The 19,069-nt window shown below is 44.7% G+C and overlaps 1 protein-coding gene across 1 annotated transcript; it reads right to left on the reverse strand.

The window, feature by feature from the left end:
* Positions 1-1,173: 1,173 nt before the first annotated feature.
* REST (RE1 silencing transcription factor) lies at positions 1,174-17,943 on the reverse strand. The gene is made up of 4 exons (XM_085058452.1): positions 17,840-17,943; positions 15,892-16,802; positions 9,672-9,755; positions 1,174-6,629 (listed from the first exon to the last, which is right to left on the reverse strand). Exons 1-4 carry the CDS (start codon positions 17,941-17,943, stop codon positions 4,933-4,935), a joined length of 2,796 nt encoding a protein of 931 aa, XP_084914578.1. The 3' UTR covers positions 1,174-4,932.
* Positions 17,944-19,069: the final 1,126 nt, after the last annotated feature.

Below are 19,069 nucleotides of genomic sequence, written 5' to 3' on the forward strand. Positions count from 1 at the left end.
CTGTTGGTCCACTTTGAAATCATTAACTCACACAGCACAGGCAGAGGCACTCAGGTACCCAGACCCTGCCATCTCTATGCAACAGCCTTACCTCTCCCTTGCAGTCCGTGGGCAGGCTCAGGCACCACTCCTCTTCCCTGTCATAAACTAAACTATTCACATGCTGCCTACAAAACTTCAAGAGGAGCAACCTCAAGCCTGCCCCTTGTCTGGGTACCGTCAGCCCCTGCCACCCTGCAGCCCCCAGGGCTATGTCCTGTGGTATGGCTGTGTCCTCCTCTTTGCTGCTTGAGTAACAACTTCATGGCTCAGAAACCCACATTTCCATTGACTAAGATGACACGGGGCAGGGGAGCATTGCTTATTAGAAACCATTTAATCAGAGACGAAAAAAGCTAATTTCTTATGCTTCTAGGACTGTTCAAAGCTGCAGCAGTTGCATGTACAACTATCCCCTTATCAAACGTTGTTTGCCTTGATCCCTTGGCAAATAGGAACTGTTCTGTGCTAGTAGGAGGTAAAAATGTAGGTAGGTAGATCAGCAGAAGGTAGGTCAGCATCATGGGCTAATCAGCTCAGGTTTTCTACAATGGCCAGGCTGGCAGAGAGATGAAATGTCACCCTTGACAGCTATCCTAGGCTCCACAGCTCTCAGGACATTTTCAATAGCTCTATGGATAGTACTGTAGCCATAGGGATGATAGATGACATGAATTTTTATACATATTGCTAATTCCCTGAGTGAGACTGCACCAGAGATCCTTCTGGAATGCAGAACAAATCATCACCTGCATTACCTCTGAAACTCAAATTTAAATTCTGCAGCTTCCCTCAAGCTGCATTTCTTCTCCCATGGCAGGGAATATTGCCTTTCATGCCCATTGGGCCTATCCTTCCAAATCACAGACAGGTTCAGCACTGCATCTGAACCTCATCCATGCGCATGCAGCTCCCACCTTGCACCCTGTCCTTACTAAAGTGGGCAGCAAATGAAAACAATACATTGCAAATTTCTGGACCCACTGTCCCTGTCTGCAGTCAAGTCTGGCATCGCTGTATGGACTCCCCCAGGCCCACCTGGGGTCTTCAGGAGTTCTGTCAATGACACTGGCACTGCTCCTGCCTCTAATTACAAATGGCTTCCACAGCCATTAATAAGTGGGAGAAAGAAGCTGCAGGTTCCTTAATAAAGTTTATTTAATCATAACTATGCTTAGGAAAATACACTTGTAAAGGTTAATATAATGCAATTTAGTTTAACTTTATACTACATTTTGAACAAAAGACTTCTTATACATGATTTAGGTAAAAACAGGAAGTATGATCTGGCTCGTTTTACATCTATTACAAACGTAGAAAAGACTGTCATGCACTACAGTAGAGAGCATGAAAAAATTACCTTTGGTTTAATTCAGAGAATACAAGTATTGCACTGTAAAAGCATCAAACATGGTGCAACTAAACATCATAAACATGTTTCCATGCCAGCTTACAAACGTTTGTTAGCTAGTGTAATTTTAGAGGGGGGAAAATATATATACATGTAAAACAATTTAATTAGCTATTTGGATTCTGTTAATATCATATGCACGCCACATATCTACACAACTGACATTCAAGAAAACTCTTGAATTTGATTTAATACCTTTCAGCTACATTAAATCTGTTGAAACCAATGACATTACTGTATCTTAACTGGCCTGTCAGCTGTTAAACATTCTTTTTTAAATGACTAAAGTTCCAGCCCAGGTCATCAAAATCCAGAAACAACAATTGCAATACCATGGATTTTAAGTGCCTAGCTGCTTTCTTGACCATTTCTCGGGGCAGTTATACAGATTCATACAGCAAAAGCCCAAAACACATGACTCAACCAAGGGCTGGCAGTGTAGGGGTGTATCAGCGTGCTAATCCTTCCAACCATGTATTGGAGGTTGAACACAAATACAGATATTATTGCCAAAAAACACACAAATGCTAGCATTGGCAAAACCAACACAAAATAATTTAACAATATTGAAAAAGACCAAAAAAAAAATAGGCATTGTTTAAAGGGAGATACAGCAATGCAAGACCACCACAGACGGTGGGCTACGTGACCCGCACTCCCCCTAAAATACTCAGTATTAGCAGTGCCTAACATTTGAGATAAACATAATGCATTACATCCTTGCCTTTTTACTGTAACATAATCCCAAACCTTGCAGAAAATTCCAACACAGTTCTGCACCAAGATTAGCTATTTCAGGACCTTGATGACGGGTCTCAGATAGAAAAAAATCAACTTTTTTTCTTCTTAAGATGCTTGTAATTTATTTTCAGTATCTTGTCTTGTGGTAGGAAACTCCGCCAAAGAGGAGCTGACTGTTGTCTTCGAAGAATTCTTGTCAGATCAAGCATTGAAACCTTGACCACTTCACAGAAATGTGCAGCACAGTATTTCAGAGAACCACCTTTGCTTTTATCTCACAGAGAGAAATTTAAAGTCAGTCAACAGCATCATTTTCATTTAAAAACAAACAGGAAAAAATTATTAGGCCAGTCCACAAGTTTACTTGAACATAGCTGAAGTCCTTGAAGTCTCTCACAAAATGGCAAAGGCTCTTCGCAAGGATAGGAAGGGAGCTCTAAATCTCTGAACAGTACTGGAATTCCCAGCATCTGCTCACATCACTCACAAATGGTGGCAACATTTACATATAAAGAAACACTATTATGAAGAAAAAAAATACACCTAAAACTATTACAACTGGTAGTTTAGGACAACAATTCAACTACGTTTGTCTTCTTAATGTTTAACATAAATATAGTTGCAACTTGATCTTGAGTTGACAATGATTGTCGCAGCCAAGGTAAGGATTGAACACTATCTATGCAAAAAAAAACTCACTATACATTATACAACTTATTTCTGCCATGAGGGATGCCTTCCCTCTCAAATCTTTGGCCTCCTATTACCAATCCCTCCCAAAAGCAGAAGCAATGTAGCATTGCTGCTCTCTACTCATTCACAGCAGTGGGTTTGTTTGGAGGGGAAGATGCTGTGGGGACACACAGTGAAGAATGGGGTTCATTCCAGAGCTTACATAGAGAGTTACTTGCAATAAAATGCTCTGCCAAATGCTGCCTGAGCTCTTCAACTCCACTCTCCAAATAACACCTGCCTCCAAATTTGCTTCTTTGGAGCTGCCCCCAACTGCTCCCACTGGAAAGACAGCTAATGACAGTTGGAAGAGTGCACAGATGGGACCTGGAGGGTTTTGCTTCTTTGCTGCTGGTTTGGATTTTGTTTACATTTTGCCACTGTTTGGCTACCAGCAGTTAGGTATGCAATCTCTCTTACCTTTGTGTGTGCTAGAAATGAAATCTGTTTAGAATTAAAAACTCCTGGTATGACATGTATACCTGAGATGACAATCTGATCACTTATATGTTTCTTTCTGCATGGAAGCAGGATGGTTTTATTAAATGCAACTTGAATTAATAAGAAGCAGAAATTTCTACAGTTTTTTAAGCCAGGTTTGTTGCTTACCAGTTGATTTAACTTTTTTGTTTGCTGGGGCCTTTTGTGAATGAGATGTTAGATTATATCACTGCTATTATTTGTTTCAAAGCTCATGAAGTGTGACTGCTGTCCACCACAGAAATGAAAACAGAAGGGGAAAAAAATAATCATCCAGACTTGCAAAATCTGCAGACTGTTTCCACTGAAATTGATTATTTTCCTGTCACGTGATCCCAAATTATAAATCAGAATTTATTACTCTGCATGTGTATTTGAAGTATCAGAAGTGGCATTTCCATGACAGAATAAATCCCGTAAAGGAGTGTTTTGGAACTGCATTGGTATCCTTTTGCTCAAGGACTGTACAATTCTAAAGCCAGTTAGAACTGTAAAATATACAGCCAAGCAGTTAATAACTTCAGCAACTTCATGCACATCTAATTCCACCGCAGGAAAACAGAAAAAATCAGCAGTAAGGAGCATCACAGAAAACTGCCACAGAAAATTATCCCATGGTAAGCAACAAGTCTGAACATTTCCAAAAAAAACAAACTTACACATAGAAAACCAAACATGCATATATAAAGTGTACATGTACTGCACAAGCGCTATTCCTAAAAGATTAAACTGCATAGGTAAAAATCAAAAACAAGTGCAACATTTTAAGCCCTTAAAGCACAATCAAAGAAAAAAAAAAGCAGAAATTAAACTTGCACCCCCACAACAAAGTCAATTACATATCAGTGATTAAGATATTAATCAAGACAGAGATTCTCCAATCAAAAGTTGGAAGGACTACTCTCAAATTTTGGCTCATCATTCACGCTTAGGGGATCTGAAATGTATGCTCATAATTGTAATTAGCTAAAACAGTTATGTTCATCACTAGCCAACTTTGATTTCTTTTACAAAGTGCTCTTTATGTAATAGAAGCTATCTTCCTGGTAGAAAAACCATCAAGTAGTTTAACACTTTGAACATCAAGATACATTGAAAAGAACTAAAAAAAAAAAAAAAAAAGGGAAAGGGAAAAAGGGAGAGAAAGAGTTGGCTGCTAGAACAAAAGCAACTGATGCCAGTGGCTCTATAAACATCCAACTTGTATATCGTTAGCTCCAGTCTTGTTCCTAAAACTCAGTTTGCAAAAGAACTGCACAAGCTAATAGACTAGAAGCTTACAGTGACTTTATATGACATAACCTCATACACCCTACCTGCTTTCTCTAATTAAGAGATCCAATAATTAGTGAGTTCACCATTACACATAAAGTTGTCAAAAATATTTTCAACTTAAAAAAAAAAAAACTTAACCAAAAAAGAAACCAATGCAGACACTAAAGCAAACCATGCTTAAAAAAAATCTACAATATTTTTACATAAGCTGTGTAAGATCTTACAAAAGAAGATTCCCCACAGCACAGCTATTTCTACTCCTGCCCTTTTGCTGCCTTCTCAAGATAATACACATTAACTAAGTGCCTGTTGAGGTGCTTGCTGTATTCACCTTCCTTTTTAAATGAGCGGTCACAAAAAATGCACACATAGTTCTCCCTGGCCACTGTGGTGTCCGGAGCTCCTTGTGACATCTTTGGACTTGTTTCCTCTTGTACAGAGCGAGCACCATTTAACCCCGAGTCATCGCTTCCTTCTGATATGTTGTCACTGATGTCGCTACCTTCATGGCTGTGGATGCCCTCATCCTCATCCATTTCCTGAGATTCATTCACTGCTGTGTTATCCCGAGATAAGGCCAGAGCCACTTTAGGGCTTTGTGTGCACCCTTCACCGGGCACAGCTGCTGGCACAGCATCTCCTGTTGGCTCTGTCGCTGGCAGGCATGTCTTGGTCAGGTCCATCAGGTCTGAGTTATTCTCAGTTTCTGCCACAGTTTCCTCTGGCTCCTTCGCAGGTGCCAGATCTGGTACCCCATCCATGAGCACATCCAAGCTTTTTTCAGAAGACACTGCATGGGAAGACTCCTCAGAACAAGTGTCTTCTCCTGTGTCCGCCCGTCTCTCCTCCTCTTTTGCATTACCAGTGTCTTCACTCTCTCCTGGTGCAGCAGGCATTTCTTGGTCCTCTACCTCAGTTTCTGTGTTTTCACACTGAGCTGGCAGACAAAGCTGCCCTGGACCTTGGATGCAGTTTCCTTTGGGATCAGTGCTCTCCCCGCTGAGAGCATGACCACCATTGTTCTTTAACACCACTGTGTCAGTGGGATCTTGCTCCTTCTGGTCACTGCCCTCAGTGTCCAGCTTCACACATCCATCTTCTTCTGTGATAGGACAGTCCTCTTGCATCTCCTCTTCCTCAATCTTCTCCTGATCGAGTTTACTGCTCTTTTTACTGTGCTTAATTTTCAGAGCTTTCTTTTTTCTGTTTTTCTTGAGGCAAAAATTTTGCTTTTTAGGCTCTTCCTCTGGTGCAACATCACTTTTTTGAGCTTCCTGGCAGTCTCTGGGTTTAGGTTCCACTTTCTTTTTCTTTTTTGTTACTACTGAGGTATCGTTTGCCGGCTCTTGCTTTGAGGAAGTTGCCTCAGTCTCTGCCTTTCTTTTGACCTTCTTAGTTTTACATGTTTTCTCAGTACTTTTCTCAGTTTTAACATCCACCTCCTTGTTTTCTGAAGCCGATTTTCGACTTCTGGTTGTCACCTGGCCTGCAGAAACATTGCTTGTTGACTTCTTCTCCTTTGCCGAATTATCTTTTTTCTCCACCTTCACAATCTTCTCAGTTTTCTTTGCAGCTGAATCCCCTTTTGTTGGTTCCTTCTCCACTTTGTCATTACTGCTCTCAGAAAAGTCAGCTTCGCTCTTTTTAGTCCGTAGCTTCACCTTTGACACATCCATAGTGATGTCAGAACAATCGGGATGCCTGGACTTGATGTGATACTGCAGGTTACATTTTTTAGACGCTGCATAATCACAAACAGGGCAGAGAAACTGGCGCGGGTTGACGTGGAGCTCCACGTGCTTTTTGAAGTTGCTGCGGTCAGCCGTTTTGTAGTTACAATGCGGGCAGATCAGAGGCTTCGGCCCATTGTGAACTTGCCTTGCATGACGAGTCACTTCATGCTGGTTTGAGGCCACGTAGCTGCACTGGTCACATTTGAATGGCTTCTCACCTGAGGAAGGAAGGATGGAAGGGAATGATGGTGATTATTAAGCATGGGTGTTGCAGGGCAATCACTTCCACTAATACAGATAAGAAAATATGAAATTTGAAAAGGATAAAAGAAAATTATCCATGCGCCTTTAAAATTAAGCAAAGTCAACATAAGAAATCCACAAGTCACAAACACATTCACAAGACACTAAGAACAAAATACAAAAAAATAAAGGAGAGAAGGGGTGAGGGTTGGGAGGAAGGGGATCCAAAACCAAACAAGCAGTAACAACGTCACAGGTTCTGGCTAGGCATACATACCGGCAGAGATCTCTCTACAGTAATATTACCAAATGGAATCCATACCCAACTGGTCCATTGAATGCATTGTAGAAAAATGGAAATGTAACATTTGATGAATAGCAGTTTCACACAAACGATTAAAAAAAGTCCAACTTTACACAGATTTAGCACACTTCATGTTTGCATTGAAAAGGAAACGAGGGAAAGAAGTTAGCAAAAACCTAAGAACATGAAAGGAGTGCCCAGATGATCTTTACCTCTGAAAAAATTCAGTTCACTGTTTTGGTGTCTCAAATACACATGATGCACTGGCTGCAGGCTGCTCTTAGCAAGCCAGCCAAATGCAGTCCAAAGCCATCATGTTACTACTAAAATCTGCATTTACATTAGTGCAATGACTCCTGTAGAAGTGTTCCTGAAATGTTCTGCTTAGTGCATGCCATTGCAGCAGAAGTAGCTTTCCCCTTACACATGAAAGAAAATAGGAAAAACACTTCTAGTGCAACAGCTCAAGTCCACAAATACTTTGGGAGCATCTGTGCATGTGCAAATTTAGCTGAGGAATTTGGGATGCTCCCAAGCACTGAACCAGCATCTCAAAACTGATCTGCAGAACTAATGCATGCTTATTTCTTCAGTATGTTGAAAATCCACTCCTGTCCCTTCTGCTCATGATACAACAGTGCTTTTCCTACCCCTGCAACCTACTGCCCATACTCAAGCATGCTCTGTAGCATGACTCAAGAGACCAGTGAGCCTGCAGTGAAGATGTGGTGCCTGTTTGTATGATAACCACATGATCTGCAACACCCTCACAAACTCCAGAAAAGGCTGCGCTGCCTCCCTGGCAGGAAGAAGGGGGATACTTGTTTAAGAGTCCAGATCATCCCATGTCTTTCTGCAGCATCTATTTATTATTAAAGAAGAACTACTTTGATTCCCTCCCTCTTCATTTTACCTCCTTCCTTTTCCCTCCCATTTCCTGCTGACATTTTCTGGAAGTTTAAGCTTGATGTGCTTATGCTCATCCTTCCTCCAAGTGTAGAGCCTTTATCACCTACACTTTAAAGAATAGTTCTTCATCACACGGAGGAAGGACAAGAACAGCCTCTCTTACACACACATGAACAAGCTGTTCTAAGTGCATAGAGTGCTCAGAGGCAGCTGCAACAGGGTAACTCAAAGACAGTATGTGAAGAGTTTGTGTCCATTGCCTCTACTAAATCTAGGGATTTTACTGCACAAGGGAAAAGGATATGTACCAAGATGGCTAAAAAAACAGCTGTGAATTAGGCTCTTAAAACCACTGTCATTTCCTGTCTGACATGGGAAGAAAGCTACAACACCCGTGGGCCTTAAAAAGCCAGCCTGTGAACTGCAAGAGTCTAGAAATTGCCATGGAAAAGGTGCAGCTGCCTGGGCAATGCAACAAAACATTTAACAGAATTTAGGAAAGTTATTAATACAACCCCTCTTTTAGCAGAAGTCATGCCTTCCCTCAGAGACTTTTGAGGGAAGGGCCACAGGCAGATCCCACTCCTTACCTCCTTAGGATTTGAGACTTCCTTGCACAGAACAATGGCACAGTAATATGTTCATGAAATGGTTTCCAGGTTCAGTACTGACCAAACCATTACCAAATTTGATGGTTTACTTGCAAACCAGAGGTTCAACCGAACACTATCTTTGTTTCTGAAAGCAGAATACTACATTCACAAAGTTCTCAAACCAAAATACTGACATGTCATTTTAAAGCTGGCTACTTTTAATGGGCCCAAGCCCTCCTCCACTACAGTTAAAATTGCTTGACTCCCAGTTTCAATGAAAAGCCTCCTCTACTGAAATTGAGCCAATTACCGTTCAGAAGACTTCAACTCCTGTTTGCCAGCATTAGGAATTCACTTAGGGCTGGTCAATTCAGATTTTACAAAAACAAATCAAAAGCACAGGCTCAGGTCTACCTGAACTCCCCTATGAGTCATCAAGGACAGCTATGCTTGTGTCTATGGTGTTACAACTCCCAAAAAGGCTGTTAATTCATTCAAAAAGAGATTTGCAAGAGTGTGAGAGCAGATGTTTGTAACACCACAGCTCATGACCAGTAATGGGAAATAAACGCTAGTGAAAATTGCTAATTTGGCTTTTAGTGGCATAAGACTGAGTCATTTGTGAATATTTTCCAAGCTTTTTTTCTCCTGTGTCTCCCTGCCATAAGCAGACACTAATTTACATCACTGTGTCACACTAAACAAAAGCAAAAGGTTCCCTCAGAACTCCTGGATGAGATTCAATCCCAGACATCACAGAGGAGACTCTCTGCCACTCACAATTTTCCCAGCTTCACTGATTTGAACTCAGCTATGACACCAGACAGAGTATAAGAATTTGTTCCTATATAATCACAATATTGTATTTATTACTAGATTACTAGGACTACTAGAGCAGCCCCATGAATATCAGAACAGATCTTGAAAAGTAAAAAGAAAAACAAATAGTGCCATTATCAGTTTAATTCATGACACTTAGCATTCCTTAGCAAGACAACCTTCCTCATTAAAAAAGGAGCTAAAGCTCAGGCCATACTGGCTAAGATGGCATCTCACAGAGAACTGGGCAGACTGCTTTAGGTGGCCCTTCTGGACCCAGGGTCTGGCCCAGATGACCTCCAGAGGTCCCTTCCAACTTTAACTATGCTGTGACACTGTGACCCTGTGACCCCGCCCTTTCCTCAGTCACGCTGCTGTCAGTCTGTACCAACCTGAGTGGGTGCGCATGTGCCTGGTTAAATGGGTCTTCTGAGAGCTGGAATAAGGACACATCGCACACTGATAGGGTCGCTCCCCTGCAAAAACAAACAGCAAATTAGCTACTGAAACACAGCAGATTCCCAAACTCGGTTACCAAGGCACACCAGGTAGGCTGTCACAGAACCTTACACTGTATCTGAGGGCATGTTATCTCTCAGCAAAGGGAGAGTGAGAAGCATATGCCCAAGCTGGACTAATGCAACACATCATGCCTTATGAATGAATGAAGGTAGCAAAAGGGCAAGGTATGAAAGAGGCACATCTAATGTCCACCGGGGGTCAACAGAACCCTCAGCCAAAAGGTGATGAGAACAGACACCTTTAGGAAGCCACCAGAACTGACTTTTCTATAGTATCTTCTCTCAACACTTAGAAAATGTACAAAAGATCCTGTAAGAAACTAGGTATGTTCTTGTTTTGCATAACACCTTACCTGAAACCTCCATGTTTAATTTGGATTAAGATGGGGCACAACTGTTCATTCCACACAGACTTCCATTTACCAGAACACAAGTGCACACAGACGAGGTCTTTACTTCCAAAGTCTTACTGGCAGAGTGAACTTAGTTTGCAGTATGGAAAAGCTTGATGCCCTGCTCAGTGAAACCATGCTGCTAACAAAAGCTTAAGTGTAGCACAAACATTTATTTTGAAGACTCAAAGACCCATGCCTGAAGAGTTATTGATTCTGGAGAATTAATGGAAACTAACTAATCACAAATTGTATCGCCACTGAGGACAGTCAGCTTGTAATTGTAGCTAAAAATTGTATCAGGACAATGATACTTAAAAATCTTCTGGACAAGCTCCAAAGAAAGGCAGTTTTATAATTAACATGTTAGGCAGGTCCAGATAAGCACCAGGGGTGTTTGCCCCAAACTGCTAGCACATTGTCTCCACTACAAACACTTTTTAGTCTTGGGTGGGCACCCCCAACATGAGAGGAGTGAAGCTGAAAATGGGAAAAGAAGTTCATTGGCTGTAATATTTATGCATTAATCATAGCCAGATTAAAGCTACAGCATTTTGATAAATTTGCTACATATGAAGCATACAATCAAGGTGCTCTCCAAATTACAGAGACCACAACATCAGTAAAAGCCCTGCACATAGGCAATGGGCTCACTTTCAGAGGCACAGCTCTATCTGCAGCAGCAAAGACCTACATCTGCCAGTATGTGACGTGAGGCTCCACTGCTGGCCTGTGCCAAAACAGCAGTAGAAGTAGCCTTTGTAATGCAGATTAATTCCACATTTCTTCCTTCCATCAAACATTTAGACTATCGTTCTTGATTAGATCAGCAGTTTAAAGGTAAATTCACCCTAACAACCACAACTCCCCTCCCTTTCCAATTAAAACAAGGTAGGAGATTGGCACAATATTCACAATAAGATTAAGTCATATACAAGGGAGGGGTAGTTCTTCTGTTATAAAGAAATGGTTTTGGTTTTAAATGACTCCTTACAATTAAAGAGTATGTGGCCAAAGGTCCTGGAATATTCAGTCATGTCTTCTTCCCATTATCTGAAATTTCATATCTGTAAAGTTACCTACAACATAGGAATGTGAAATAGGCTTTCTTTCATGCCCTTTTTTACATAGGGCACAGCTACAAAACATACTAGATTTAAGTATAATGAACACAACTAATTTAAAATGCGTTATTGCCACTTGAGAATTAAATGCATTGTACAGGCTGTTCTATAAAATACTATTCTCCAAAGGATTTGTATTGTAATTTTACAAGCTCATTCATTATATGCAAACAAGCCATCCACAAGACCTCTCCAGAAGACACTTACAGAATAAGCCCCAATCTAGCAAAAGCTTAAACAGGCACTTAACTCTATGCAAATGAACAGGCAGACTGACATAGGTATACAAGTTTTAGATCATCTTGTTAAAGAAAGTTCCCAGTCTGACAATTCAGGAGACTCTCAAGAATTACACTCCCAAGGCCACACTGCTGGGAGTGAAGCCCCTTCATGGCAGGCAGCTCCAGTGATCCACCAGGTGCCCTACTTGACTCCCTACCCACCCCACTCACACACAGTCAGACCATGTTTCCTTATAGTTTGACCCCAGGTTTCCCATAGCAGATATCTCGTTCCACAAAGCCATTTACTCATGGCACAGTAACACAGAAACACCTTGAGCTGATGCCTCCAAAGAGGAGCCCCAGCAATGGAACCCCTAGGCTTTTATACCCTCACAATCTACCCACACACAAGTCTCGCTCTTCCTCTCCAGTCTTCTGCTCTTGCTGCTGAGCCTCTCCATGCCCATCTACCTCACTGGCATCACCAGTTTTCATCTGCTTTGTTGTCCAAAAGGTTGGCAGTTCATGGCACCTGCTGTGTCTCCCTGTGCCCATTCACCTGGCTGGCACCACCAGTACAGGGTTGGTATTCCACAGCCTCTCTGAGCTCTCACCCTGAACAAAACCTGCATCTTGCACGCTGAGCTACCTGCACCAAAAGTATTCCTCAACAATCTCTTGATAAAGCCTTCTTTAATAATGCCATTAAAAGTTCTGTCTGATTGAAACAAATCAGCTTCCATCAAACTTCCAATGCAGTGGCAAGCAACAAAGATCCCTTGTCACAACCAAAATCTAAAGAAACCAAAAACAACAACAACCAAAAAACAAAACCAGTCCAAAACTAGAGACAGAACATTGGAACATTGTGACTGCCTGAAGCAGATGTCTTAGCTATATAGCCCTTCTGATTATTTTCAATTAAGTTTTCTAGAAATTTCTTCTAACAAGCAAAACAGGGGAAAAAGAAAGAGAACAATGCTGCACTGTCTTGCATGCAGTACAGCCCCAGGATCAGCAAGTAAATCAAGTCAAAACTTGGTCTAAAAGGTCTAATGAGTACAAATGAGCCCAGGTAGATAGGTCCCTGACACAAAGAGTCCTTTCTCCCCAAGCAGCAGAGGAAGGGATTGCCCTGAACACCTCCAGCCATGCACTCCTGGGCAGCAGACAGGCTCTTCCAGATGTAGCTTTCCTGGGTGACAAGCCTATGACCATGTGAAGGGTCCTTGAAACACCCCTCTGCCCAAGGTCCCCCACATCTGTGAGCAGCCTGCCGCACAAGCACTGCCACAAGCTACAAGGTATCTTCAGTACAGGGCTAAAGTTTGCATCCATGCTTTTCAACATGGATGCAAACAACAGGCAGGCAGATAACCTCTGGCTGCCTTCCCGTGGTCCCCAAACGTACAGAGGATAGGTATTTTTCCCAATCACACAAGGTACTAGTATGCAGCCTCCTTCCCTGCTCCTGGCCATGTGCTCTGGTATTTGCATGTGCCCTTAGTAAGGCAACTAATTAAGTTCACTAACCAGCAGAGAACCAACCTGGGGAAGAGGAAAAGAGTATTTTACTGCCATTTTAGTGAGCTGAATCAACTAGTCCCAGGATATGAGTAGAAAACTGAGACTGTCTTTCTCCAGCAGGAGCAGCAGCAGCAGCACATTTATCCTGTGAAACTCCACTCAGTACAGTCAGTGTTTTGGAAAACTGTATGGGTCTATCACAGCAGAATCAAATTAACTGTAAAAAGGCATTTTCCCCCACAAAAAAAAAAAACCTCTGGAGAATGAAAAAAACAGGAGAGAAAGAAAAGTATCTGTCCAAATTTATTAAACCTATTACCAAGCAGGAAACCAAAGTAACAAACAATTCCAACTTTCTTCTTTAATATTATAAACCCATAAAATAGAAAATGAGGGATGGATGTATCCCATTCATTTTTCCCAACAAATATGTTTCTTAAGTTTTAAACTTAAGCTACAATCCAAAGCTATTTTAGTATCATTCTGACAGTTTTTACTAAATTCAATACTTTACTTATGTAAACAGTCTGCAAGAACTTTTGACAATAAAATATCTGTGGGTGTTTTTTCAGGTTTTTTTGGGGTGGAGGTTGTTTGGTTTGGGGTTTTTTGTTTGTTTGTTTTGTTGGGTTTTTTGGTGCATTCCGGTTTTGTTTGTGTTTTTTAAGGCAATTTATTACACATTAATATTGGCAGAGAGTTCTACCCTGGTGTATAAAATATACCTGCCGTGAGATTATTCATTTTTCTAATACTCTTCCCTTAGGTTTAACAATCTCCTCCACAAAGTCAAGGTTACTGGAAACAAGGCGCATTCCTGAATCATTCTACTAACATATTTGAAAGTTTTTTATCAAGCAAGAACTGCCTGAAAGACCTTAACTATGTAGTTATGAAGTAGTAAAGAAACACCTACAGGGGTAGACTAAAACATGCTGAAATCATAATCGCTCGTTTCAGCTTAATTACAATAATTAGAACAACCAGAAACACTGACTGCACCACTGTTTTTAAAGGAGAAAAAGAGGATGTGGATGTGCTTGATTTTTTTTCAAAGTTAAATACAGTTAATTGGTAAATTGGTGAAATGCAGTGGTAACAGAGCGCTTTCTCAGCAAACATGCTTTCATGGTTAGCTCCTGTAAAACTCAACAAGCGCTTTCAGAAATCAGAAAGGGGGACCTAATGTTATCTACAAACACAAGCAGGGATGGATTTAAAGTTTAGACAAACATAAATTAGACAGGAACCACAACACTAGCTCACATTTGGCCACGAGTTCCCCACATGATTCACTTAGGTTTTTTCCTACTGTTTTGCCATTTTGACCTGGTCTCTTTCCTGTTACCTCACAAAAAGAAACACGAAAGGAAAGTGAACTGGAGGATAAACCACACCATTTCCTAATACCTCTCACAATAAACGTTTTTTACTTGTTTAGGAAAAAAATATACAGACAGGACTGATTTTGAAACTGATGGTATCCTCTGAACAACAGCACACAACTCTTTTTAGGAGAATAGCATATTATAAAGTACTAAAATTCCCAGCAGACCCTCCCAGTCCAAACAAAGCAGATACTAAAGCGAGCTGATGAACATAAACTCCTGCACACTTAAGCTCAAGCCCAGCCCCAGGCCTCCGGAGTGCCCACCCCTTCCAGACAGCTGCAAACAACTGAACTGAAACCTCCAAATCATTCAAGCCATTGCTGTGAAAAAACGTGACTTTAAAGGAGAAATTCCCCAGTGCTTTTCTCAACCAACACAGTCTCCAGTAAACGGGAACCAAGTCAGGTGAGCACGCTAGAAGATGGTTAGCAAGTCAGCCCACTCCACAGAAAAGCCATGGCACGGTGGAAATAGAAGCTTCTAAGAAGCTGCAAGGAAGGTCTGAACTGCCTTCTCACTTCTACAAAAGGAATCAGAACGCAAATTAACTGTATCCCATGGCCCAAAGAGGTGAGATGGCTATGATCTTGTCCAGAGGAGTTTGTTTACCAGAACCCCCCATGAAAGGCTGGTGAGGCTCTCTGGTAAAAAGCAAGGTATTTCCTAAGTCACTTGCTGTCCCAGCTCACAGGACAGCAGCAACACTGAAGGTCCTCTGATTCCACTTGGTATACAGCAGGGAGAAAAGGGGCCTCATACTGCCCCTTCTGATTACAAACTGAGGTTAGAAGAAGTCAGGAAATCAGACCAGACTCCCTTGAAGGCTTCCTGTAAGGCAACAGAAGTATGTGTCTACTTCTGCCTGCTGCTGTGATGCAGAAAAACGAGAAAAAAATGAAGCCTCTGTGCATTAAAAGGAATTAATTCATAGTTCAGCTCTTATTCTGACTTTGTGGATGCTGCAGGACTCTCCTGCATGCACACAACAGCTCTTTTTTCTCTGTAATTACGTCTTAGTCAAGTTTCAGCTCAGTTTGACAGCATCATTTTCAAAACTACCTATGGGATTCAGGCATCTTTTGTCAACCTGCTTGTTTTGGTTTTAGAGGACATCAGGTTTTGGTGTTGTAGACCCTGACAATTATCACAGGCACACTTTGTCATGTCCTCTTCAAAAAACTGGCTTAAAATTACTTAACAGGATACTCCGTATCTCCTCTTGGGCACCTGACATTTCCTCAGTCCTCCAGGACTGTAGACTGGAACTCAAGCTAAATGACACAAGACTATAACCTGGTAGCACCAAGAAGAGAGAGCACAAATCTTTACCAGGATAGAACAAATTTTGCAAAAAGAAGACTCTGCTTGCTTCATTCATCACAGATTCTCAGTAGTCTTACTGCACTTCAGTCAAAAAGAGATTAAAAACTTACCTGTGTGAGTTCGAATATGTTGAATATAATTGTTTTTCCTGTCTGAAAAATAGGAGCACTCTGAGCATGTATACACTTTCCTGGGAAAATGATTTCTTAGGTGTTTTTTCCAGTGATATTCACTGACAGTAGTGTAAGTGCATATGGTACACTTGTAGACTCTCTCATTTTCCCCTGCTTTGTTGTGGTGCTTCAAGTGAGCCAGATAGTGATCATATCTGTTAGTGTTATAGCCACAGCGATCACAACGGATTGGGCCCTTGGAGAAATCCACCTCTTCTGCAGTGCAAGAATCAGACTCCTTCACCTGTGCTTGCTTTTCTGCATTTTCTTCCACAAAGAATTTCTTAGCACTGTGAACCCTGATATGATGCACAAATTCCTCTTCAGACTCTGCCTCGTATTGGCAAGGCTTACAACGAAATGGTTTGCTCTTCAAGCTCTTACACTTGTCCTCTGTGCTTTCTGGAGTACCCGGTGCTTCCAGTGAGACATCTTTGTCCCCACTGCGAGTCTTAGGAGGGGAACTAGCAGCTGGACCTTGAGTTTCCACACTAGGAACCTCAAGGGAGCTTAATTCCACATTTTCAGGTGCCTCATGATCACTCTCCACAGCCTGGGTATCTTCCATACCCTCTCCATCACTATCTGAGAAGTTGCTGTCCCCCACTGTTGTCAGTTCTGCCATTTGTCTCTCTTCTCCAACCAGGTAATCACAGCAGTTGCCATTAACTTCTCCAGTCAAGGCCACATTTGCCAACATAATAAGCTGAGGTGCTGCCAGCTCAGCTTTAGAAAGGTCTTGTAAGTCATACATGTCATTGGACAATGCCATGCCAATATTAGAACTGCCGGGAAAGAGGCTGCTCCCACCAGACTGTCCCAGCACTTGAGTTGCCATGGCAGTAATTCTGTTGGAAGAGAAACGGAACACCTGTAAGCACCCGAGTGTGGAAAAGCCTCCCCTGCTGCGTACTGTCGAAGCAGCCCTCCAGGGAACACCATAAAACTCAAGCTCTTTGCAGGGGTGCTGGAGCAGCGGGAAGCAGAGCCCGGAGGTGGGGGTCTCGTTCCTCGCCTAAAGGGGAGTTTGGGCTCTTCCCTACGTGTGGTGCAGGATCCCACCATGTGGAGGACGGGTCCCAGGGCCCAGGCGGCGCCCCCGGCAGGCGAGTGACCCCGGGCCGGGCCCCGCCACGCCAGACACCGGGGTCGCCGCAGGGGCCGCCGGTGGGTGCTGGGCCGAGCTCCACCGAGTGCCCTGTCCGTTCGCCGCCCGCCCCAAGGGCCCCGCCGGGCCCAAGACCGCCAACAAAGGGGGGCGGCCCGGCCCTGCGGCGACCTCCCCGCGGCCCGGCGCACATCCGCCGGGGGAGCCGGGCCGGGCCGTGCCCCCGCCACCCTCCCTCCTTCCCTCCCTCCCTGCCTGACAGGCATGCGGCCATTTTCTGCCTGCCCACACAAAGCGCCCTCCCCGCGCCGCCCCCGGCCCGCCCGCCGCCGCCGGCCGGTGGGGACGCTCGGCTTCCTCCTCCCCCCGCGGCGGGCAGGGCAGGGCAGTGGCGCCGGTGCGGGGGCGCGGGGCGGAGGCAGCGCCCCGGTACCGGCAAGGTCACGGCGGCCGCGCCCACCCGATGCCCAGCCGCGGGAGGGGGAGCGAGCGGCGCCCCGAGCCTGCGCCCGGACCCGGGGCCTGCGGCTGCGCCCGGCCCGGCCCGGCCCGGCTCGGCCCGGCCGGCGACGGCTTCGCCTTCCGGCGGCGGCGCGGCCCGGCGAGCGCCCCCGCGGCCGGCGCGGCTCCTTAGCCGTGGTGCTGATCGCCCCGCGGCCCGGCCCGCCCGGCCGCCCCCGCCCGCCCGCCGGCCGCAGATCAGCCCTGGACAGCGCCTCTCGCCCGGCTCCCGGCCCCCCCTCCCCGGCCCCGCCGGGCCCCGCCGCTCTCACTCACCCACCGGCGGCGCGGGGCCGCCCGGCCGCGCGGCTGCTGCGGGGCGGGGCGGGGCGGGCGGGAGGCGCTGCTGGCGGCGGCGGCGGGCGGAGGCGCCCCCGCATTCCAGCACACAGCGCGCAGCGGCGGCACCGCCCCGCCCGCCCCCGGCAGGAGGGGCCGAGCCCCGCGGGGTCACCCGGCAGCGGCCGGGGCACTGGCCGGGCGGCGTGCCAGGGGGAAGGGGCACCCGCCCGAGGAGAGGGTTCGTGCCCAGGGGTAGAGCTGGCGGCCGCGGGGTTTGTCCGTGCCCGGCCCCGCTGCCGTGAGCCCCTTTGTCCCGCTCACGGATGGTAACGCTGCCCAGCTCCGAGGCGGTGCCCACGACATCGCCTTCACGAGGCGAGTCCCCAGAAGGCCAGAGAAGCTGGTGAAGGGTTTGGAGTACAAGTCTAGTGAGGAGCAGCAGACAGAACTGGATATGTTTAGCCTGGTGAAAAGGGGGGTCACCGTATCACTAGGAGCACCTGAAAGGAGGCTGTAGTCAGGTGGGGGTTGGTCTCTTCCCCCAGGCAACTAGTGGTGGTAGGACAGACTTAAGCTGCACCAACGGACGTTTAGGTTGGATATTAGTCACAGAAAGGGTGTTAGACATTGGAATGGGCTGCCCAAGGAGGTTGTTATCATCTCTGGAGGTGTTTAAGGAAAGACTGGATGTGGCACTTACTGCCATGGTCTAGCTGACATGGTGGTGTTTGGTCAAAGGTTGGATTCAATGGCCCCAGAAGTCTTTTCCAACCTAAGTGATTCTTTGATTCGACCTGTTCCAATGGTCTAGGCCACTAAGCTACTCAAATTGCTTTCAGAACATGAAATGCAATCACAGGATTCAAAACCTCCATCATTTTTCCTCATTGTTCCAAAACTAGGAAAAACCCCAAAACGTTGCTCTTGCAGAGCCCAAGATGCTCTTGCGTGCACTCATTGGCTGCAACAGAGAGCTCAAGAACAGCACCTAGTCCTGCTTGGGTGACAATCCCAATCCTAAATGAGGTACCCAAATATCTTTGTGGTTCTCTCTTCTCTTGGGCACTCGCATGGCTCTTAAGCATGCATATCATAAAAGTTTCCTTGGCCCTGAAACTCCTCAGGTTGAGCTGATTTATAAATCTCAGAACTTTCAGCAGGAGCTGACCTCTTGAGCTGACATCACTGGGAGGCTGCAAAAACCTCTCTGTCTGTGTCATCTGG

Source organism: Lichenostomus cassidix, chromosome 4 (genome assembly GCF_008360975.1).
Source record: "Lichenostomus cassidix isolate B80296 chromosome 4, HeHo_3.0, whole genome shotgun sequence".
Taxonomy (NCBI): Eukaryota; Metazoa; Chordata; class Aves; order Passeriformes; family Meliphagidae; genus Lichenostomus; species Lichenostomus cassidix.

What these genes read in the sequence shown, in the direction of transcription:
- REST (XM_085058452.1), bottom strand. Translation starts at nt 17,943, where the DNA reads ATGCGGGGGCGCCTCCGCCCGCCGCCGCCGCCAGCAGCGCCTCCCGCC. An exon ending in ACATATTCGAACTCACACAG is followed by an intron (nt 9,756 to 15,891) that starts GTAAGTTTTTAA and finishes TTGTTTTTGCAG; the next exon opens with GGGAGCGACCCTATCAGTGT. An exon ending in GCACATGCGCACCCACTCAG is followed by an intron (nt 6,630 to 9,671) that starts GTTGGTACAGAC and finishes TTCCTTCCTCAG; the next exon opens with GTGAGAAGCCATTCAAATGT.